General features: G+C 49.0%; 9 protein-coding genes across 9 annotated transcripts; 7 read left to right on the top strand and 2 right to left on the bottom strand.

Moving 5' to 3' along the window:
• Positions 1-491: 491 nt before the first annotated feature.
• On the top strand, positions 492-2678 carry N7508_003708 (putative C2H2 finger domain protein; the record flags this gene model as incomplete). The annotated part of the gene is made up of 4 exons (XM_058461774.1): positions 492-497; positions 566-1185; positions 1236-1499; positions 1556-2678. The coding sequence occupies 4 exons, from the start codon at positions 492-494 to the stop codon at positions 2676-2678; spliced, it is 2013 nt and encodes a 670-aa protein (XP_058322351.1).
• A 183-nt stretch (positions 2679-2861) lies between these two features.
• Positions 2862-3305, bottom strand: N7508_003709 (uncharacterized protein; the record flags this gene model as incomplete). The annotated part of the gene is made up of 3 exons (XM_058461775.1): positions 2862-2917; positions 2974-3100; positions 3165-3305. 3 exons carry the CDS (start codon positions 3303-3305, stop codon positions 2862-2864), a joined length of 324 nt encoding a protein of 107 aa, XP_058322352.1.
• A 2045-nt stretch (positions 3306-5350) lies between these two features.
• N7508_003710 (putative GABA permease) lies at positions 5351-6975 on the top strand (the record flags this gene model as incomplete). Its single annotated transcript, XM_058461776.1, has 6 exons — positions 5351-5405; positions 5462-5516; positions 5568-5659; positions 5708-6079; positions 6134-6454; positions 6512-6975. 6 exons carry the CDS (start codon positions 5351-5353, stop codon positions 6973-6975), a joined length of 1359 nt encoding a protein of 452 aa, XP_058322353.1.
• Positions 6976-7399: 424 nt separating this feature from the next.
• Positions 7400-7722, top strand: N7508_003711 (uncharacterized protein; the record flags this gene model as incomplete). Its single annotated transcript, XM_058461777.1, has 2 exons — positions 7400-7475; positions 7541-7722. The coding sequence occupies 2 exons, from the start codon at positions 7400-7402 to the stop codon at positions 7720-7722; spliced, it is 258 nt and encodes an 85-aa protein (XP_058322354.1).
• A 560-nt stretch (positions 7723-8282) lies between these two features.
• On the top strand, positions 8283-8826 carry N7508_003712 (uncharacterized protein; the record flags this gene model as incomplete). The annotated part of the gene is made up of 2 exons (XM_058461778.1): positions 8283-8428; positions 8544-8826. 2 exons carry the CDS (start codon positions 8283-8285, stop codon positions 8824-8826), a joined length of 429 nt encoding a protein of 142 aa, XP_058322355.1.
• Positions 8827-10572: 1746 nt separating this feature from the next.
• On the top strand, positions 10573-15474 carry N7508_003713 (chromatin segregase YTA7; the record flags this gene model as incomplete). The annotated part of the gene is made up of 2 exons (XM_058461779.1): positions 10573-12553; positions 12608-15474. The coding sequence occupies 2 exons, from the start codon at positions 10573-10575 to the stop codon at positions 15472-15474; spliced, it is 4848 nt and encodes a 1615-aa protein (XP_058322356.1).
• An 831-nt stretch (positions 15475-16305) lies between these two features.
• N7508_003714 (Sec63 complex subunit SEC66) lies at positions 16306-17318 on the top strand (the record flags this gene model as incomplete). The annotated part of the gene is made up of 3 exons (XM_058461780.1): positions 16306-16411; positions 16526-16836; positions 16929-17318. The coding sequence occupies 3 exons, from the start codon at positions 16306-16308 to the stop codon at positions 17316-17318; spliced, it is 807 nt and encodes a 268-aa protein (XP_058322357.1).
• A 347-nt stretch (positions 17319-17665) lies between these two features.
• Positions 17666-20242, bottom strand: N7508_003715 (pentatricopeptide repeat protein; the record flags this gene model as incomplete). The annotated part of the gene is made up of 1 exon (XM_058461781.1): positions 17666-20242. The coding sequence occupies one exon, from the start codon at positions 20240-20242 to the stop codon at positions 17666-17668; it is 2577 nt and encodes an 858-aa protein (XP_058322358.1).
• A 173-nt stretch (positions 20243-20415) lies between these two features.
• N7508_003716 (uncharacterized protein) lies at positions 20416-22868 on the top strand (the record flags this gene model as incomplete). The annotated part of the gene is made up of 8 exons (XM_058461782.1): positions 20416-20475; positions 20527-20736; positions 20794-20867; positions 20918-21152; positions 21202-21341; positions 21395-21668; positions 21720-21844; positions 21893-22868. 8 exons carry the CDS (start codon positions 20416-20418, stop codon positions 22866-22868), a joined length of 2094 nt encoding a protein of 697 aa, XP_058322359.1.
• Between the last annotated feature and the right edge of the window lie 47 nt (positions 22869-22915).

Consider the following 22915-nt stretch of genomic DNA (forward strand, 5'->3'; position numbering starts at 1 on the left):
ATTTTTTGTTTTGTCTTGCATGCCTCGTGCAGGGGATGTGCTGACTTACGTTGTGCGTACAGGTAGGATACTCCCAGCGTAAGCCCTGGTCCTGTTTCTTTGAATACGATATGGGCTATCCATCCTAAGGATATCGGGATCTTCGGTGGAGTGATCTACTGTAATTTCTGATTCAAGCTATTAGCCTCATCTACTATCCTAGTCCAGACTGGATGATGTTATTCCCGTATACAATACAGGATAGTGGGCTGTGCAATCAAGGGATGACATTCCACGCTTCAGCACGCGAGGGTGAACTTTACTTTTTTCTGCTTCACACATTCCCTTCGCGTGGCCGGCTCGGGGCGAAGTGGAGCGTGTCTCTCGCGTGTTGGGTTTTGGCATTTGTATGCATGAGTGTAGACATTTAATCCTGCCCCTCCCGTCTCGTTTCATGTTATATTCTCTCTCCTATCTACTCCATCCCGATACACTACTTACCCATCAGAGATATGGAGGTTCGTGTCCCTCCACTTGATTCGAAACATACACCAATTATATACACAGTGCTAACCCCACCCCCCAGGACTCCGGCTGGAACGACTCCACAGACCTTCTCCAGGGCATGGATAGATCTCACGATCTCAAGCACTCTCTCCCCTTCGACTCATCTCAACCTCTCTTAGACCTCCACCTCGGATCCGACCTGTCTCTCGACCCATCGTTCCTGAATGGCTGGTCTACCCGAGATGTCTACTATTCAAACTACCCTTCCCGTCTGACCGATCAAGATGCCTGGAATCCACTCCTGCTCACTGGTGTCCCGGCATCCTCGTCGCTGTCGCATATGAATATGTCGGCGCCGTTACCCGAGCAGGATTACTGCTTGTCGCATCATCAGTACAGTGATCCTTCTGAGAGCGGGAGCCAATATATGGGTAGTTATTCGGCGGATTCGGGATATGGAGGAACGAGTTGCGCAACACAGTCTGTTGTCGCTTCGACTTATGGCGTTGATTCGTCGCCGCAAATTGGTGCCAAGGAGAACGCGGCTGGTTCCGCGCCTTTGTTTGCTCATGCGCGTTATGCATCTGGTTCTTCGCTTGCTTCTGAGCTTGCTGGGTCGCCGTCGCAGATGTTTGATGGTGTTTTTAAGTGTGATCATCCTTCTTGTGAGTGGAGTGGGAAGTGTCCATCAGATAAGAGGTATGTTTGGTTCTTTGGTTGAGGTCGTTCCGGAACTAACGGTGTGATAGGAAGCACGAGGCTCGCCATCGCAAGTTGTTCAAATGCGACGAGCCGAATTGTCCTCGCAAGGAAGGATTCGGGACTATCAATGACCTCGCCCGTCATAAGAAATGCGTGCATAACAAGGAGCCTGAGCGTGGGCCGAAGATGATGTACATGTGCTTCGGCTCAAGCTGCCCACGACCAAATAAGAAATGGCCACGCTTGGATAACTTCAAGCAACACCTTAACCGCATGCATCATGACGAAGATGGAGATGCGCTATTGAAGAAGTGAGTCTTCCTTATATCCAGCCTAGGTAAAAGGCATCAATGCTAACCAGGAACAGGTCCATGGACTGGTATGACAAGGTCAACGGCCGTCACGCAGGACAGAGCTTCGACGAGCGCAGCACTCGAGATGAATCAGTTTCTGAAGAACAAGACGATGTCTCATCTGTCCAATCCACCACCGAATTCGAGCCAGTCTTGCAAGAGCAGACCGGTCTGTTCACATTCGGTGCCACCCAGCCCACCCAATACAACACCTCAATCGCCGACTCTGAACCATCTCAATTCCCCATCTTCAGCCCATGGGGCGTATCACCAACAACCCAAGACCCCACGACAGAAAGAGCCAACACCAAACCTGACAACTCGGTAACCGACGCAGCAGACAATCTCATAAACGCAATGACAAAGATGATGAACAACCGCAACCGCAAATCGAGCCAAACAATCGACGAAGGAATCGACCTCGAATCAGATAATACGCAACTAACCCAACCCCAACGCCAAATGCTCCAAAAAGTCCTCTCAGTAGCCCTAGAACGGCTCTCGGACGAAACAGGCAGCCCAACCCAAGCCGAACCCAACCCAAGAAGAAGCTGGTTCCAATGCGACGCCTGCCCCAAACAAACCCGCCTCCGCTGCGAAATGAAAAAGCACCAAAAACGCCACGAAAGACCCTACGGCTGTACATTCCCCCACTGCGCCAAATCCTTCGGCAGCAAAGCTGACTGGAAACGCCACGAGACATCTCAACATCTCCACGTCCCCAGCTGGATCTGCACAGCCCATGATTCGCACAAGGGTACTGTATGTGAGCGGTTGTTCGGCAGCGTGGATACGTATACGCAGCATGTGCGCGGGCATGGCGTTCATGAATATGAAGTTGCGGCGCGTGCTAGCACGAATCGACTCGATCTGGCGGATGGATCGCAGTTTTGGTGTGGGTTTTGTGATCGGAAGATTCCGCTTCGGAGTGAGGGTGTTGCGGCGCTGGATGAGCGGTTTAATCATATTGATCGGGATCATTTTAAGAAGGGGGAGAGGGGGGTTGATTGGCGGTTCCCGTCTGCGTCCGATGTTATGGATACGGGTTTGGATGCGGCTTCGTTAGCTGGTTTGAAAAATCCGCCTAGGAAGGCTGCTGCACTTGGGACGAGAAAGCGTAAGCTTGCTGCTCTATAGCCGTTTGGGATCAATAATGTTGGATGGATTTACTATAGATTATCTTTGCAATGTTTGGCGTTTGGGACTTCGGACTTGTTGCTCCAGTTTGGAATTGTTGTCAATCAGATCAGATTAGACACAGTGAGATATAGCTCAGAGCTTCATGAATACATCTATTGTACAAATTTTTCAAGATGGAAATTATTTCTGGGTATCGGCGATTTCCCGGGCCTGTTTTTCTAGAACGGCCACTTGTTCTGTGAGAAGTTAGCAACGTATATATTTGATGACAAGGGAAGAGGGTTGAACTAACCATTTTTTCGCACTTTCGTCTCATCCATCTCCAGCTTCAACCATGTCCAGTAGATAACTTGGTAAACGAACACGCCTCCTAGGAAGACCTTGGCGAAGGGGCCCATAAAGGTCTTATATTGGTTCATCTGATAGAAATTAGCAGTTGAACTCATAAATCAATTGAACCGGTTACAATGATCGAATACATACCCCTTCTTTGTAGGCACTGGGCTGTGGAGATGAGTTCCTTGCGGCATGTGTCGAGGTGAAGGTGCGTCGGCTGATGGGGGCACGAGCGGATTGCAGAGACAACATGGCCGGTGTAAGCCGACGCGCCGATTGAGAAAGCATTGTAATTGTAGATCAAGTCTGATGTTGTTGAATATCAGCAGAGTTCGAGGACATTGAAGAGCCAGGGTGACGGTCGAGGTTGGTGGTCCATTTCGGGTTTAGTGGTCTTGGCGTTGGTTCCTCAGGTGTTACCGGCTCCGGAGTATACTTCGAGTCACAGATCCATGAGATTTGTCTCTTATTTGATTGAGATTTGGATATATAATGCAAGTTTCAGATATATATTCCTATCAAAAAGGCATTTTCAATTCTGCCTTTCCCCGCTTACTTGATTTTGATAAAGCTTCTCTTCTCTGTCCTCATATTTGCTAAAGCTCAATGAGAGTTTAGGTTGCTTTTAAGCAATTGGCCATGCCTGCATTACCTCGTAGATTGTCCTTATATTAGCAACCACTTCTGTCTACATAATGGCGACCATACCGGCAGAATCCCGTGTCAACGTTTTTCTAACATTACCGTTGATCATCGTCGGCAGTGTTGTCCAACCAAATCGAATTATTTCCGATCATTGCAATTTGGAAACCACTCATCCTGCATCTAATACAAATCCAACATTTGAACAAGAACTCAAATTTATACATGCGTCCGATTATATGATTCACCACTGCTCTTTCATCCGAAACAGACTTGAGCTTATGCACAACTTCGTCGCTCTTGAGCCAATTGCTCGGGCTAGGCAGCTACTCGAGCTGGCGTGGAATCATTCCGATGCTTCGGTTTTAATCAAGCACTGGGATCTGATTTTTTCGGAATGACACGTTGGATGGAGGTCATGATTGAGGAACGCTTGGAGTCTATCTTTGGATAGGATGTCTTCGGAGATAGCAATGCAATGCAATTCGATGCGTATGTGGATGCGTATCTTATCTTATATCACGGTTTCCGAGAAATGCTCCCTACGGTGTCATAAATGTGGATACAGCCCACTGATAAAGCAGTGGGCAACAAAGGCCTTGAACGCGAGTAGACTGGTTCATGCATAGTTCGGTCCCTAACCCAGCCTCTCTTTTCTAAAAACTCTTTGGGCGATTTTCAAATGCTTCGGGTTTGTATCAATCGATTAAAGGCGGGGGTGTGAAAGGGGTGCCATGGCAACATCACTGCTTTCCCGCTTCTCACGGCCCAAATCCCAATCCCTCGGTTATAGAATGAGTAGTTCTGTCATTGTGCGGAATAATCCGCTATAGTCCGCGGTCTTTCTGTTCCAAACGTAAATGACATCCAACATACTTTTAGGAGATGGCAAAAATCAGCCCAATAAGTGGAACTAAGACCTGACAGCGCGAGACCAAACTACAATACCAGTATGGCCCAATTATAAGCGCACAATCAACATGGGACCAATCGGTTTTCCGAGCACTTTCTCTCCCAGAAGGGTCTAGCCTTGAATGTTAGGTTTAGTTCCGCAGTATCACTCGGTACCCCGGTTCCTTTCCTAGACATCAGTACAAACCGAATTGGCCATAACCAATTGAACCAAGCCAGCAATTCTAACTTCCTGGATAAAATAGCCAGACAGCCATTTCTAGAACGTATATAACCAATTATCTTGCCTTCCCAAACTGTAAGCTTTATCAAATTCGTACACGGTTCGGAATCTCGGAACCCCCGCATTCAGGAGATAAGCCCCGTAATAGACTAGAGTTTATCACTGCCGGTGCATAGATTTGCCACTTTTTGATACTCGATGTCTGTATAAGTATTGCAGCCACCCAGAGTCCACTTTCGAGACGCCATGCTCCTTCCATATTACTTGGAATTCTATGGGAGAAATGGATGCAATGGCGAAGAAAAGCGTTGAATATGGTTTATCTTCATATCAGGATGAGGGTGAAGGGGTCGTGAGTGAAGTGCGGTTGAAGGTAATCAGTCGAATCTTTGTTTGATGAAGCCACTGTATTGATTTTTCGTCTTGATTTGCAGCAAAACTATTCTGCTTTGACTATTCTGTCTATGGCTGCGGTGTTGATGGCAACATGGGAGGCTCTGTCAAGGTAAGTCTATTGACTTGATTACATGGTCGGGACTCATCCAGCGACAGTACAATGGTTTCAGCCTTGGTCAGTGGAGGACCAGTCTCATTATTCTATGGGTTCATTGGTAAGTACCGGTAGCTACCAACTGAGAATACTGAGAATACTGACTTGGATTCACAGTGGCCTTTATTGGTGCTGTAGCAACTGCTGCATCACTGGGTGAAATGACTTCAATGTAAGTACGGGTACATCGGAATGTCAGAGTGTGAGCTAAACGTCTGAATAGGTACCCTACTGCCGGTGGACAATACCATTTCATCGCAAAGCTCGCCCCGAAGAAATGGCAGTACCTCCTCAGTTGGCTCACAGGCTGGATAGGTAAGTTCCAACCTGAAAGCAGGTTTGACTTCTGCTAATTTATCTAAGGCACCTTTGGCTGGGTTGCATTCACAGCCAGTGCACCCTTCCTGGCTGCGACAATGATCCAAGGCCTGATCACCCTCAACTCCGACTCCTATGTCTACCAACGATGGCACGGAACAATGATATATTGGGCGCTATTGATGGGATCAGGGGCGATGAACATCTGGGGGAATCGCCTGATGGCGTTAATTGAGAATGCCTCTCTTATCATTCATATTGTTGCATTCGTCGTGGTCTTCATCGTCATGTGGGTGTGTGCTCCAATCAAACACTCCGCCAGCTTTGTGTTTACCTTGTTCGAAAACAACTCGGGTTGGTCGAGTGATGGTGTTTCTTGGAGTATTGGAATGCTTTCAAGTTGCTATGTGTTAGCCGGTACGTACCGTTAATCGTACGGAAGACCCATCCAAGCTAACATATTGACAAAAGGATATGATGGTGCAATCCATCTCTGCGAAGAAATGCTGAACCCAGCGGTTTCTGTCCCATGGTGTATGCTTGGATCTCTTGCTGTCAATGGAATTATGGGGTTTGCATTTTTGTTGGCAATTCTGTTTTGTATGGGTGACATGACCACCGCGCTCAACTCTGCTACCGGGTTTCCCATTATTGAAATCTTCAGGAGTGTTACTGGTAGTCCAGCTGCTGCCACTGCCATGACTTGCACGCTCATTGTGACAGCTGCTTTGGCTACTATCCCGCTGATAGCCTCAACAGCACGTATGCTTTGGTGCTTGGCTCGTGATAAAGGTATATTGGTCTTTCAGGCTTTAGTTTCGGTACAGACGCTGACATGGAAATATCTAGCCTTTCCCTTCTCGAGACAACTATCAAAGGTGAGCAAGAAAGATCGCGTTCCCATCTGGTCGGTAGCAGCCGTCTCTGTATTCCTTTTCATCCTGGGCTTCGTCAACATTGGCTCGACAACGGCATTCAACGCCATCCTCTCTCTTGCAGTCTTCGGACTGCATGTTTCATACATGCTGCCAGTTATTTTCATGCTTTGGCGCCGTCTATGCACGCCAGAGATCTTGACCTATGGGCCATGGAAGCTTGGAGCCTTTGGCATACCGGTCAATATCATCTCCTTGATTTATCTGGGATTCACGTGTATCTTCATGCTGTTCCCTTCATACCAGCCTGTCACACCTGTGAACATGAATTACGCGTCTCTCATCTTTGGTGTGGTTTTAATCTTTAGCATGATTTACTGGGTTTGGAAAGGTCGGAAAGTATATGAAGGGCCGATTATGGGTGGCTCTGGTCACTGATGTATAACGAGCATGTGCAATTCTATCACTCAACTGTTAGTTTATTTGGACACTATTCTAATGATAATGATATTTCTTTTTGTTTTATTCTTATTATAAGTGCCGAGGTCCTATGTAAATTGTGCAATGTTGTTTGGAATATCACTCCACCTGAGCAGCTGTTCTGCTACGGACATATAGAATTATAGAATGCAATTTATTACTTCTTTCTGGAGCATTTTAGTATATGGTCCTTCAAAGATGCCGCTAGCGCAGAATTCGTGCTTTCTATCCTAATTAGGCTTTTAGTGCGATAATGAACGCGATTTGTCAACACATCTAAACTCCACTGAGATGTATCTCAATGTCGACGAGCATAGCAGATAAAAAGCAAATTGATTCTCGAGTTATTACATTGCAATTGTTTCGATTCTCCAAGTGCAAAATGGTGTTCCAAATCAAAGACTACGCCGAGATCTTCAAAATCCCCAACTTCGGAGGTATACCGAACGATTACTTCGGTAAGTCTGTCAATGATTAGACTTCACTGTTCATTTTCTGCGGGCTGATAATCACTTCTGTATAGCTGATGATCTTGGAACGGAAAATGAGCAAGTCACTAATCCCATAGTTGGAGCTTGGTTCCGCATTGAAAAGGGGCCAGAATCTACACCTCCGACCTATGATTATGATGAGGTTGGCGTCGTGCTAGAAGGTAAAGAACCTTGCGATTGCTACCAGGGAAACAAGACGAATTCTTGTAGTTGAAATGATTTTTCGAGATGAGTCTGGGAAAAATTGCAGCTATTGGAACAAGCCATACCTTTTACTTCGCTCGCGGTAGTACAATTACATTTTCTTCAGAAACTTATGGTATTGCGTGGAAATGTGGTAGTATGCCGTTAAGCAAGTTGTAAAAAGTTGGTGAGTTGGACTTGCATTTAATGTGGTGGGCTGTATATATTTACAAGTCAGAATAGTCAATAAAGTGCGTGATTGAAGATCCCCCTATCTTGGTTACAATAATTTAGATAGAATAAGTCGGAACAGTCCGCATTTCTTATGTTTTGTGATAATAAGTTCGAGCCTAAAGAAACATATATACCACAGCAAGATCATCAAAGTAAAGTAGTCTCCAAAGAAACCGTCGTTGAGCTTCTGCCATGTCTCCCATCTCCATATAAAGATATCTCTGGACGCCCTAAGGCGCCACAGAAGGTCTACCAACAGATGCCATTCAAAGGAGCTCCTCATCAATTCAAGAAAACGATGTCATTGTCATTGGCACCGTATTTGCTGGTCTCATCGCAGAGCGCGGCCTAAGCCAGATGCATAACCTGAAAGTCCCTCTCCTTGAGGCAACAGATCGTATCGGAGGGCGCACATGGACTACCAAAGTGCTTGGAGAAGACCTTGAGATGGGAGGAACCTGGCTCCACTGGGGCCAACCCCATCTCTACGGTGAGCTCCATCGGTATGGACTGCACGCCACTTTGAAGGCCTCGGCTGGCACAATCGCTTCAGGGAAGCAATCTTTCAAACCTGCTGGTGTTCCACCCGAGCAAGTCTCCATAGCGAATTGCACACAGTTTCTTCACTCTTGATGATCATGATAGTCGTACTCTCATGCCATTCCCTTATGAACCATTCAGAGAGCCAGCTTCGTGGAGGAAGTATGATCACTGGTCAGTGAAAGACCGACTAGATCGTTTAGATGGATTTTCTCGCCGCGAAAGGGATCTGTTTGAGTCGAGCACTGGTACGTTTGGTAGTGCGCCCGGTAAAGACACAGCTTTTACTGAAGCACTACGGTGGTACGCTTTGGGTGGATACAAGCAGGTCAAGGATGTTCGAGTTGGCAGGGATGTATAGAATTTGAAAGGGGGTTATGACTTCACTTCCAAGGGCGATTTGAGATGAACACACTAGTGATTTTAACCACTTTGAAAGAAATTCACCGCGTTGCGTCTAGGGTGAAGGTCGTGACTTCGCATGGCGGGTATCTGAAGGCGAAGACAGTTGTTTCGACCATCCCGCTGTGAGCCATTCCACGCATCATTTATCTCACCATTGATACTAATATATCTTACAGCCACCGTCTAGGAGACATTATGTTCAATCCTCCCTTGTCACCTCTCCGACAATCAGCGATCGCCCGAGGGCCATATCAACAAAGGTGCCAAGATCCATTTCAAATTGAAAGACACGGAACCAGGCTGGTTTGCGACTGCGAATAGCTCCGGCGATTCGTCCTATGTTTTCGCGTTTTCGGATCATAATTGCACCCAGGCCTCTGGTTCATCAGGGACATGGTGCATTGTTTTTAGATACAATGGCCTGTTGACAGACAAGAGGGATCACAAGCATACTATCGATCGGTTTCACAATGCTATTCACCCGACCGGAAATATGGAAGCTTATGCAACTCACAACTGGATTAATTTCCCATATGCAAAAGGTGTTTGAGCTTGTTGGGGACCTAATTGTGCCTCGCGACATCTTCAGGAACTCTAGAAACCTCATGGGCGGGTCATCTTTGCCAGCGTTGATTGGGCAGACGGATGGAGAGGGTTTGTGGATGGAGCAATTGAACGAGGACAGACAGTTGTACAGAATGCAATAGCTGTCATTAAGAGGACAAGCTAATCTAGTCTGTGAATAGAAGAGTAGAATGCAAATGAAGTGTAAATTGTGTTGTTGCAAGCCACGCTGAGTCAGCCGTCACATGATATCAGGTCCAGTATTGCCCGTCCGGGGCAGAAAATGGCAGCGAACCAGAAGGAAAATACAAGGGCTCCCATCTGCTGCTCTTCATGTCCCTGATTGCTCTCTGACATCTCCTCCCATCACTGGGGCCTGTCATCCCCGCTCCCCCTTCATCCCCGATCTATGTCGTTTCGGGGCTTCAAAATGGTCATTACACTCGATGTAGCGAATTCAGCCGATGAATGGAGCATTATGAAAGCTCTATTAAGGGGGGCTTTATTCATGTGCTGAGGGCGACAATGGGCATTGAAGCAATTCGAGGATGGCCCGTGCATACTGGCCGTCACGTGTACGGGCTTGATAGGCGCCACAATAGTGGCTGGTGCATTCAGGTCCCAATGAGCGCGAGTCCTTTCCGCCCTTCTTCTTCGAAGTCTTCAAAGCTCGTGTCTTGGTCGTCTACGACTTAACGTGTTCCTTCATAATTATTTCTGGTCTTCGAGCCTCCGACCCTGTGTCTGACTTCCAGGACATTTGTTTTCCCACGCGTTCCCGAGTCAGTGAGACCCTTCCACCCCCGAATGCGCTCCACCACCGTGCCGTCTCCGCTAACCTATTGATCAGCAATTGTCGGGAGGTTTGCTCAAGACCTGCTGCCCTACTAGGCAGACAGTTTCCTTTTCATCAGGGGATCCAGCTGTCGCTGGCGACAACTGCATTGTTCGTACGTTGTTGTCCCTCCTGCCCGCATCGCGCATCGTCGAGGCTCTGCCCTCTTGTCTCTTTGTCTCTTGTTTGGGTGCGTGCCCTTTCAATCCAGGCTCTGTGATACCGACGTGTTGTTCATTCTGATCCTAGCCGTTCTGACTGTGTCGCCTCAACAGTGATCCCCCCTATCATCAACACTGCGCTATGGCTCGTGGCGCAAAGCGCTCCCTCGAGGAGGTCGCCAACAAGTCTGACTCCGACGACGAGGACTACAGTGATCACGCCCAATACGCACGTTCGACCGGCCGAAAGTCGAAGCCAAGCCCCAAGAAAAAGTCGCGGCCTGCTGCAAAGAAGAGACGACGCGACTCTGACGACGGTATCACTTCCGACGAAGAGGAGCTGTCCGAAGATCTTTCCTTCGATGAAGTCGAAGAAGATTCGGAGGAGGATGCTGATGTCGAACGCAATGCTCGCGGAACCGCGCGTCGCAGAACTACCCAAAGTCGTCGCCCACAATACGAAGAGCCCGAATCGGAGGAGGCGATCAACGATGAAGACGAAGATGATAACGAAATGGAGATGCCTCGACCTGCTTCACGGAAGCATACAGTGCTCAAGTTGAAAGTTCCAGCTCGCTACTTCGAGGAGCAGCACCACCACCGTGTGACCCGCGCTCGTGGTGCTTCAGAGGATATCTACGCTCTTACCACTTCTGGCCGTCATATGGAGACCATCAAGCGAGGCATCCGCAGTCCAGATGATACTGTTACCCGCCGCCTGCTCAACAGAGGTGGCCGTGCAAAGCGCACGGTCCTCGACGATGAAGATGAGGAAGGCGAAGAAGTCATTGAAGAAACCACCATCCAAGGATCGCAATTGGATGTTGGGGAAAGCGTCTTGCCTCAATTTGGCACCGAAAGCACTCACGAACCCATTGACCAGGAAATGGTCGATGAAGATGTCGTTCCCGAGTCTGAGAATGGGGACGACAAGAACGGTCATTCCCAGGACGAGGATGAAAGCCCCAAGCTCCACCGAAGAAGCAATTTTCCCCGAGAGCCCACTGAGGATGATGCGATTGAGGACACACAGCCCTACGAGGAATCTCAGTTACGCCGATCCAGTCGCAAGCAGCCATCTCGAAGCTCACAGCGCAAGACAAAAGAGGATGAAAGCGACTTTGAGCCAGAAGAGGAAGCGTCGAATGACGAAGAAGAGGATTTGGAATCGGAGGCCGGTGCCTCGACTGGCAAAGGAAGCCGAGGTCGTGAGGAGGCAGAGGACAGCTCTACCAGCCGACGCGCTGGTCTGCGCAGACGAGTCCCTCAATCCCGTGCGCCTTCTGAGGAGGCTGAAGAACTCGCTGAGGAGCTCGAAGATCTTCGTGGTGGTCGGTACCGTCGCCGGGCCAAGCAAGAAGTTGTGTACGAAAAGCCGCGTCGAAACCGCAAGAATGTTGATTATCGTCTGATTCGCCCCGAAATCCTTCTTCCCAACGAAGACTCTGACCCTGAAGTGGCTACTGGGTCCCCGTCCCGCCGTGGTAAGGGAGCTGGAGCGTGGCAGCGCACTCTATTCTCAACTTCTGGCCCATTCGGCGGTCAGGGTGCTTCCGCGCTTCTCGGTGCTCCTGGTAATCCCATTGCGGCTGGAGGAGTGGACAGTGACAGCAGTGATGATGAAGGCGGACAACAGCCTGGCCTTACTTCTGGCGGTGGAGCCCCAGCAACCCATGCCCAGACCGGAGACACTGCTCAGCACTTGTCAGGCACGCCTGCAAACCTGGGTAAAGTCACCAACAAGCAAGCTTTGGTGGACGCAGACCCCTTGGGAGTTGACGTCAATGTCAACTTCGACAGCGTCGGTGGATTGCAAGGGCACATTGATCAACTGAAAGAAATGGTTTCTTTGCCTTTGCTCTACCCTGAAATCTTCCAGCGATTTAAAATCACGCCTCCCCGCGGTGTCCTATTCCATGGCCCTCCCGGTACCGGAAAGACGCTCATGGCTCGGGCCCTCGCGAACAGCGTCAGTTCGGAAGGCAAGAAAGTTACCTTCTACATGAGAAAGGGTGCGGATGCTTTGAGCAAATGGGTGGGTGAGGCCGAGCGACAACTTCGACTTCTCTTTGATGAAGCTCGCAAGACACAGCCTAGCATCATCTTTTTCGATGAAATCGATGGTAAGCCCTTTTCACTTGAATCTTCATATTGCAATCACTAACGATGTATTCCAGGCCTGGCTCCCGTGAGATCGAGCAAGCAAGACCAGATTCATTCATCGATTGTTTCGACTCTACTTGCATTGATGGACGGCATGGACGGCCGCGGTCAGGTGGTTGTGATTGGTGCTACTAACCGACCAGACTCTGTTGACCCTGCCCTTCGCCGCCCGGGCCGTTTCGATCGCGAGTTCTACTTCGCACTACCCAATTCTGAGGCTCGACGTGCAATTCTTGACATCCACACCAAACAATGGGATCCTCCTCTGCCGGACAACATCAAAGAACAACTTGCAGACATGACCAAGGGTTATGGTGGTGCTGATTTGCGCGCGCTGTGCACTGAAGCTGCAATCAATGCCGTGCAAAGAAGGTATCCCCAGATCTACAAGTCCGATCAGAAGCTTATTATCGACCCCAAGTCAATTCAAGTGGCCCCAAAAGATTTCATGTTAGCCATCAAGAGACTGATTCCTTCCTCGGAGCGGTCCACCTCATCTGGAGCAACTGCGCTCCCTCCTAGCATTGAGCCTCTGCTCCGTGGTCCACTGGCTGAAATCAGGAATTTACTGTCTGAGATCTTACCTCAGCGAAAAAAGCTCACTGCCCTGGAGGAAGCTCAATTTGAGGAGCCTCAGGATGGCGAAGGTTTTAGCCGAGAGCTTCTGTTGCAGGAATTTGATCGCTCGCGTGTATTCCGGCCACGGCTACTTCTCCGTGGCCCCCACGGAATGGGTCAACAATACCTGGCATCTGCACTCCTGCATGTTTTCGAAGGCCTGCACGTACAAGCTTTCGATCTTCCCACGTTGTTGAGTGACTCGACTCGCTCCCCAGAGGCAACTATCATACAGCTGTTCACAGAGGTCAAGCGACACAAGCCAAGTGTGATTTACATTCCCAACATTCAGTTGTGGGTTCAAACGGTCGGCCCTGCTGTGATTTCTACCTTTGTGGGCCTTTTGCGATCAGTTCCGCCTTCTGATCCTGTCTTGCTGCTCGGCATTCTGGATTCAGCAGAGGACGATGTCGATGCCGCCCTGCTCAAGAATCTTTTCGGTTACTCAAAGAAGAATTTCTATGATTTGAAATCTCCAAGTGGCGATGCACGCCGTGAATTCTTTGCAAAAATCATTGAATATGTCAAGACTCCTCCCAAGAATTTCCCCAACCCGGATAACCGCAAGCGCCGTCAGTTGGAAGAATTGGAGGTCGCGCCACCACCACCTCCCAAACCTGAGGTGCAACTTACCAAGGAAGAGATCAAAGCTCAGAAGAAAAAGGATAACAACACCCTGAACCTTCTGAAACTTCGTATCCAGCCCATTATGGATCAGCTGAAGAGATACAAGCGGTTCAGATTCCCCTCAATTGAAGAATCCACAATTCGCTACTTGTGGGAGGAAGACGATCCCAACATGGTCACAAGTGACATTCCACCAGACCAGCAGAATACATACCGGCCGTATGAAAAAGCATACGACAAGCATGGTGTGTTGGGACTTAGAGAGACTGCCACGGGCAAGTTCTTCTACAACCTGGACTTCGCAACGATCGAAAAGCGTCTTTCCAACGGGTACTACAAACGGCCTCTCGAGTTCGTGGCCGACATCAAGCGCATCGTCAAGGACACGCGCCAAGCTGGCGACCAAGAACGCATTCTGCGTGCCAACGAAATGCTGTCTAATGTCGAAGTTGATGTCAACACTATCATCGTGGATCAGCCAGCGCTTGTGGCAGAATTGGATCAAGTTTATGCTCGTCAACAGGCTCGCGAAAAAGAAGCAGAAGAGCGTGCTCGGCGCGCCGCTGAAGAGGAAGAAAATGCCCGTCTTGCGGAGCTTGCCAACGACCAGCATGACAACACTGAAGCCAATCCATCGACCGGCCTGGGCGAGTTGCTCCCCACCAATGGTGATGGTCAGAACCCAGCCTCGCGTCCTGTGACGCCCAATCAGCAGTCGAACCTCAGCTATGTCAATGGAGATCATCAAGGCGGTGGTTCAGACCTCAATGAGCTTCGTTCTCATGCAGCTGGTGTAAGCAATGACACCCAACCAGATGTAGACGGCGACGTCTTTATGTCCAACTCCGAAGAACACTCTGGCAGCAAGGATACCCAGGGAAGCTCGTTCGGGCCCTCTGCCCAGCCAAAGCCACCCTACTCTCACACTGCGCCGTCCCAGCAGATTCGCCGGGAATCCGGTCTCTCCAGCTTCTCTCAGCGGGGTCCCATGACCCCCATGGCTCCTGGATCCCAGCCAAACGACTATACCAACGAAGCATCTACTACTCAGACAACCTCGGATAAGAAGTCTTCCGAGTATCTTTCTAATCAACAATACAACACGCAAAGCCCCAACGCCTCCAAATTCGAATACCCCGACCTCACCTCTTATCCCGATCGTGTGTCGCAGGAAGACCACCTGCCAGACACCCAGCAAGGCGGCAGCAGCCAGCCCTCTCCTCAGCCTCGTGATGATTTCGATGGCAACGATACCCTGGACAACAGCGGTTTCACTGGAAGCCAGTTCAAGCCGCAGCCCCCATTGTTCGATGCCCCCAACATGCAGAGAAATGATCAATCTGCGCTTAACGAAGAACCTCACGAGCCATTGGTTCTTGACCTCGATATTATTGCAAAACTCCACAACTCGCTGACACTCATGACTAGCGGCTTCTCGGTGGAGCAGCTCGAGCAGGTCAACACGAACCTGATGGACTCTGTATGGCACATGCGTGCCGAGTGGAATCGCAACAACGTGGCCAACGCCCTCTCTAAGCGCTTCAATGATGTCATGGAAGATATGCAGGAAATGCAGGACATCGGATCTCCCAGCCAGAGGACCAAGAATCATTTCCAGGGAGTGAGCTTCCAGTAATGGCCATATGACGATCGTTCAGTCTTGTCTTTTTATTCTTATCTTCACTTCTGTCAATATGTTGACTCGAAACCATACTCTTTCCTTTTTTTTTTCTTCTTTGTGGCCGGATGGACGGGGAGCAATGCGCGTGTACTACCCAATGTCGTTTTTTTGTTTTCTTCTCTGGTTTCTCAAAGCGGGTGATTTAGGAGAAATGTATGTAAACTATGGAATATATGCCCAAAACCTACTAATATCTTGGTTTCGTAGGCAAGAGTATTGTATACATTGTGGATCCATAACAGGACCATACAACATGGGTCGTGAGTCTATTCACAGTGCTATGAAGTATTGGACAAGTTCTCTACGGAATCCTCGAAGCGAACGCTACTTCAGGAATATTTGTGCCCTAACTTTGTCTTTCTTTTTTGCTCATTTTAAGTGCCTTGGTTGATTATCGTGATCGTGTCGAGGACTGGTGGCTCCTGTTACAGGTTTATTTGCAGACCAGCTTACTATATCCTTGCTGTAATGGACAGCCTGTTTGCGCCTATACATTCAATCACTATGCAAGAATAAAATCAAGTAGAATGCAGTTGAGAAAGAAAGAAGAGCATACAAAGACTTGAAGTATAAAAAAGAGTGTAGATCTGCACATGTGACCTGACCCACTAAACACCCTGGCCTTTCAAGCTTGTTGACCACACAACTCCCTCGTGTCCTCATTACACACCATTCTTGTTCAGCTATGAGAGCTTGAACTATTGAACTATAAAACTATCTCGCCAGCTCCCCGGGAACTCCAGCACCTGTCCTCTATTCCCATCACATCCCTTCGACAACGCCACGATGTTCGACATAGACTGGCTCAGTCTAGCGGTCCCCCTCGTCTACTTGGGTATTCTACTGGGATCGCTGGCAACATTTTCTTCGCTCTACCGCAAGCGCAAGGCCCGTACGTGAATCATGTCCCTGTCACAGAAGCGCGAACCGCATTACAACCACCACTTCGCGCCGACGTGTTCAATTGCCTTCATAGACCATAAGACTAACACCGCATCTGATACAGACAAGGCTGCTTCTCTAGAGCCCTGGTTCCCCGCCCATCTCCAACGCGATATCTACTTCTCCCTTCTCCACCTTGAGCCCTCGGCTTCTTCCACAAAAGAGAAGAAGGCCCCCGCCATCCCCGATTCCATCCTGAAGGCTTCTCTCCTTCGTCGCGCATCTGAGGATATCCGTCGGATTATGGCGCTCCGCAGTCAGAAGCAGGCGCTTGCTATGCTTCTCCAGCGCGGAAGTGTCGGTGATGATCTCTGGCAGCGATTCCAACGCGCGGAGAAGGAGATGGAAGATGAGGTCAAGGATGTTGTGTCAGAGGTATAGTTGCATCTATTTCTGTTATTGATGGGTCACCGCTCTACTCAGAAGTGGTCGAATTCGCATTGGACATTGCTAACATGATTAAACAGGCCAACGCATACGCTCCTGGCTGGGGTCAGACTATCTTCCAGTCTGCTAATGAGATGATGAACAACGATATCTACCGCAAGCGCATGGAAGAGCAACAGAGCAAGGTCGAGGAGGAACGCCAATGGTGGGATAAAAAGAAGACTAGCATCAAGGAGAGTTTCATGAAGGAGCTGGACGACAGCCCCTCTGCATCCACTACTCCTGCCGCTACCAAGACCTCCACAAAGTCCTCTGATGAAGTGGCAGCATCCTCTGCCCCCGCCGCTTCTGTTCAAGGCAGTGATGACGATGCGGTGCTTGTGGAGGCTGATCCTTCAACGAATACCCCTGCTTCTCCTGCTTCACCGGCAGGTGGTGGAAAGAAGAAGAAGAACAAGGGCAAGAAATAGATATTTGGCTTTTCTTCTTTTCTGTGCTATTTGTACTTTTTATTAGGGTTCAAACAACACTTCCATTGATTGGTGTTTTTGGGCTACGGGTTTTGCATTATGAGGAATTGCATTTTATACCTGGTCTTCTTTACGATTGAATTTGCCGAATTGCGTCTATTTAGACGAGATCAGTAGACAAAAATATTGTATACATTTATCAGAGATGTCTGTCCAAATGTGAGTATTATACATGGCCCCTTCTATGGGCGTAAATCAAACCAACGCCACTCATGCTTTCTCGATGTCAGAGAGTGGTCCAGTACAGTAATAAGAACAAAAGAGCAATCCCTGGGAGCCATGTCATATTACAGCAACTTGCTATCATCGACACCCAAAGGCAACCCCAGATCAACCTGCGCAGCGTCCATCTCTCTCGCCGCGTTCACGAGTCTTTCTTCAACTTGCACTGGACTCAGGTTGTCTTTCCGGCTCAGAACGATGCGAAGTAGCCGAGCAATGACTTCAATCTGGTGCTGTTCCTTTTCATGTGGGTCCAGCTCGTCCAGACTCAAACCTTGCATGCGCAGAGCCTCGGCTTGGCGTTCACCTAGCAGTTCTAACAGCCGAGTGACTTGGCCGATGTTTTCTTTGCTTCGTGGCGTCGAAGACATGCGGCGGAGACGTCGCTTTGGTGTGTCGGTGGGAACAGCAGCCAATCGCGCGATTTGAAGAACAATCATGCGTGCGGTAGTTTCGTCTGGTGTGAACCCAAAGATGGACCGCATTGAGTGGAGAGCGACAAGTGTGCCAGAGATATCTTTGGAGAGACAGAAACATCGCACAATCTGATCATACAGAGCCTTGGGCATTTGGGTCCGGGTAAATTCCTGGGCGTGGGGAGATAATTGCGAATACCAGGACATCATGTTGGCATAGAGTTGTCGTGCTGATGGGAAATCCTTGTCAAAGGCTGTCCGTCCGCGGTCGTATTGGAGCTTGGCGCAGTCCCAGAGACAGGCGTATGTCTCTAGATCAGGCCGGATGGCGAGTGACATAGTTTGGAATTTGGACCAGAGAGACCGCACATCTTGCTTGCGGAGTTCTGCGTATAGAAGGTGATTCATGAAATAGGAGTTTGGTCTGATTTGTGCATCGCCGAGACACTTGACCAAATATTTGACCATATCGTCATCACCTCGGCGAGTGTAATGTAAAAGAAGGATGGAGAATGTCTCAATACTCGCAGGTGGAATTGCTCTCTGCATGAATCGCGGAAGGCGGGTGCCTTCTACTTGTTCATGCTTGACCTGAAGCTGGGGAGAACTTTGCTCCGGTTGGAAACGCTTCCATACAGTGTTAATGCGGTGCTGGATCATGGACCATGCGAGTCGCTCTGCCTTGTTGCGTGCGCTTGGGTTTCCTTCGCGGAGCCAGCCCGCAATTATTCCGTTCAAGTGCTTGCTATCAGGCTTGACATCTCGCTCGTACATTAGTTCGATGACAAGGGCGGCAGAGTCGACCTCTCCCATACCGATAAGCTTCTTCATCCAACTGGCATAGAAGAATCGGTTCTGGAAGCGGCGAGGTAGTACCTTGAGTACAGACAAAGAGACTTTGTTTACGTCGCTTTCGTTGATGCTTGATGCGTGAAGATTACCTGCTAGACCCAGAGCAGATTTGTACAATGCAGTTGAATCATTGCTTGGGTCTTGTCCAGTAACCATCATATCCTTGAAAATTGCAACCGCTGTATCTAATCGACCAGCAGTGAGTAGACCAATGCTGACCTGATCGTAATCGTCCATAGTCATCTCGGTTCCCAGGAATGTTTTGAGCTGTAGATAAAGAGCCCATGCTTTGACTTCGGCTTCCTTTCCCGGGAGCTTTCCCCATGATATGATAATTGGGATAAGCACACGCGGCTGGCGGTTTCGGTCATTTGCCAGGAAGGCCAATGCAATATCCTGGGCTCGTTGTGGGTTGCGCTCAGCGGCGAATAGCCGTACTCCAAGTTTCCAGTATTCTTCCAGGTCCTCTCTTTCCTGGGATAGCTCTGTTTGATATGCTTCCCACTGTTCCAATGCAAGGTTGGTGGCGCCATCCTCATGTAAGGATGTTATATAAGACAGGATTTGAGGTGTTGTGAGCGCTTGACCGAGAGATGTAGCATCTTGGACCAGGACTTGCAAGTGTGTTGAGCGTGTAGCTTTTTCGATCTCGCCTGTAGCTTGCGACTTCCATACCGCTTCCATTGCACCCTCTGGCATGATAGTCAAAAAATGTGGGACGGTCTGCTTGCATCGCCGATACCACTTCCACAATTCTTGCCGAGCCCGCTCGTCAGACGTGTTCCCTTGGAATTGTCGTAAAGAATTGTTGAACTTGACGGCGTATGGGTGAGAGTCTGCACCGGCGCGTTTTGCGGCAACAGATCTTCTTGCAGCCAGGCTGCGCCGCCTCTTAGCTCCGTCCTCCCAGTTCTCTTGTTCCATTGCGAGGCCCTCAAATTCCTCCCGCACCATGTCGTCGAGCTCCTGGTCGAAAACCTCCTCTAGCCCGGGCTGGTTGGCTTCCTCGGGGTGTTCCTCGTCATACTTTCGCAGAGCTTCTATGGCAATCTTTCTTTCCGTGTCCGGCAAACTCGTGATGAACTCGCTGTTGGGACCAAAAGGCCCCTCCTCCATAACTTTTAGTTCATCCTGAAGCTTCACGAGCTCTTGTTCGACTCGCTCTCGATCTTCATAATCTTCGGCTTCGGGGTCCACTTTTCGTCTTTTTTTGCTTTGAAGGGATTCCTGTTCGTAAAAGTTGACTTTGTCGTTTGGTCCGCCATAATTCAGACGCCGCGGAGCTGCGGCGGAGAAGGCCCGGCGTGGAGCGCACGATGGGCTGCGAGCCACATGCTGACACCATCGGGCTCCTTGAATGGCATGGCGCAGCATGAGTACGGCAGTCAATCGGTCATCGGATATATGAAGACAAGAGGAGTGGGCGGAGTGAAGATGTTCAGACTCGGAAGAGATGCAATTATCGCCTGATTTGGTTTAGCGTCTGTCGCGCTTCCGCCTTGAAGTCATCCCCAGTTGCGACAACTTCCTTTCTGTTGAGTGACAACATGGATCCAGATGGGTTGAACGATGCCTTGGGCTTGTCGGATGACAAGTCTCAGAATTTGGTGAGTTGTTGAACCTGTCATTGCTTTTTGGGGTGCGCGCTAACAAAACAGGGTGCGTACATCTACCAACCCCCAAAACACGGGAAAGCAGGCGAACGACCCTCAAAACGCCGTAAGGTTTCAGTGTCCGGTAATGAACCGGCACAGATAGACAGGCAGCGATTCGTGCCCCTTCTGAACGGAGACGAGAATGCCCAATCCGTCAAACTGCGACACGATTCCTATCAACAGCTATGGTCAGAGCAGGAACACAAGATCCAGGTCAGTCAGATGGGTTGATGCGAAATTGGGTCAATCAATTGCTCATATGGAGTCAAGGCTATTCTCGAAGACGTTGATGCTGGTGTTTTGACCGAGGTATCGTCCTTTGTCAGAGAAACCTCATCACAAACGTATGTCCATACCCCAGCAAGAAAAGAATTGGCTCTAATTCGAGCTCTAGATGCAATGGCTGTATTCCGACAGCTCTTGTAACAGTCGGTTCCAATGTCTCCTCGCTCAGCAGACTACTATCACGACTCAATGAACAATTGATATCGACCGAGGAAGGCAGCGTGGTGGTGTTGGAATCAGGCGATGCTCCCAATTTGAAAACGACCTTGAAGAACATCATCCGAGCCACTATCACGAACACAGATGGCAATGATGGCTACCAGCGTTTTCTCACAGATCGTTCTGTATGTGTTTGCGCCACGAAATCTTTAATTTTGTTCTAACCGCCTCTAGGGACCTCGACTTCTTGGTTACGATCTGGACCTTCTTCACGACTACGTGCAAAGAAAGGGAACTAAAAAGCTGGTATTAGCTCTGCGTGACAGCGAAGCTTTTGATACGGGCTTATTAACCGATCTCTTGTCTTTATTCAAGTTCGATATCCCTTATCCTACCTACAATTAACAATTCACTAACCTCTTGATAGATCTTGGATTGACCGCATACCATTCACTATTCTGCTGGGTATTTCTACGTCCGTAGAGCTGTTTGAAGGTCGATTGCCTCGATCGTGTGTTGCTCTTCTTCAAGGAAAACATTTCGAGGTTCAGGAGGCTGGCAACTGTGTCGACCGCATTTATGAGTCTCTTCAAACTGCTTCTAGCACCCAACTCTGGCTGGGGCGCAACATCACTAGTACACTGTTTGAAATTACCAGTGACTATTTCCAAAGTCCGGAGGCCTTCAGCCGCATGGTCAAGGTAAGCATTCCTTTCAGTGCCTTTGATACAGAATTCTCACATTAACTGCAGTATGCGTACATGTCTCACTTCTTTGCAAACCCCCTGGCAGTGTTATTTGCCAAGCCAGTTCCAATTGCTCTTCTTTCTCAAAGGAAGCTCTGTGAGGTGATCAGGAACCTGCCATCCTTCCGGATGTGAGTGTATCCAGTGGAATACAACTACATGATCTAACATCATCTTAGATTCTGCGAGGATCTAGTTGAAGAAGGGTCCACTAAGCAAGTCCGAGACATGCTAGAAAACGACGGTTATCTCCTCAAAGAGACGATCAGATGCCTTGATGCTGGACAGCAAAAAATGCGAAGCATTTTCCAGGCAGTCCTTGCTGTACATGTCTGTCTACAATACACGCAAAATACGGGAAAGGCTACTGTCTCTGACCTTTCCGTTCGCGCGCTCTCTGGCGAGTTGGCTGATTCCACTCTCGTGGATGATATGATAGCTATGATGAAGGCGTTAGACTCTAATAAGCTGGATGAGCTCATTGGCCGCCTGCAAGATATTCTGTATAATGAGCAGCTGGGGGCAATTAAAGCAAACCTCAAACTCTTGCTGGAAACATGTCCGGAATCTGGGTCTTTGCGCAGTGGATATAACATCAACTCTACCGTCACAACTACTACAGTTGTTCAATCACGGGTCCAGCTCAGCAAAGGCAAGGCTGAGTTGTCTGAGCAAGACGTTGAGTACACCAAAATCATCGACCAACTGCTTGTCTTCTTGCAAGACTATCTTGCGGAGACTCTCATCAGACCACAAGACATGTTCCTTCATGAAGCTTTCTTGTTTGATCTACGGAACCCGTTGAAAGAGACATTCGCACCTCGTCCACGTTTTGCAATTGAGCGTGCGCTAGCTACTCCGTTTGATTACTTACTTTCTTCCTCGGATGCTACTGCGACGAAAATCTCAGCCAAGCAACCTGCTACAGCGATTTTGTATCAGCTGTACCTTGAATCAGGTGCTTTGGTCAACGTCCACGATCTTTGGCGGGCTTTTAGCGGTGTTTTCGAGAATGAAGAGGGTGACAGCTGCGATGATCGTGTCGTGATGTCTTTGTTCTATAGCGCTCTCTCGGAACTGAAGACGTTTGGTGTGATTAAGAACAGCCGCAAGAAGACTGATCACCTGGCCAAATCAGCATGGATGGGATTATAGATCCTACAATAAACTTCATCTCAAGCTGCATCATGTTAAATCATAAT

Source organism: Penicillium antarcticum, assembly GCF_028974205.1.
Source record: "Penicillium antarcticum strain IBT 31339 chromosome Unknown utg000003l_segment0_segment0, whole genome shotgun sequence".
Lineage (NCBI taxonomy): Eukaryota > Fungi > Ascomycota > Eurotiomycetes > Eurotiales > Aspergillaceae > Penicillium > Penicillium antarcticum.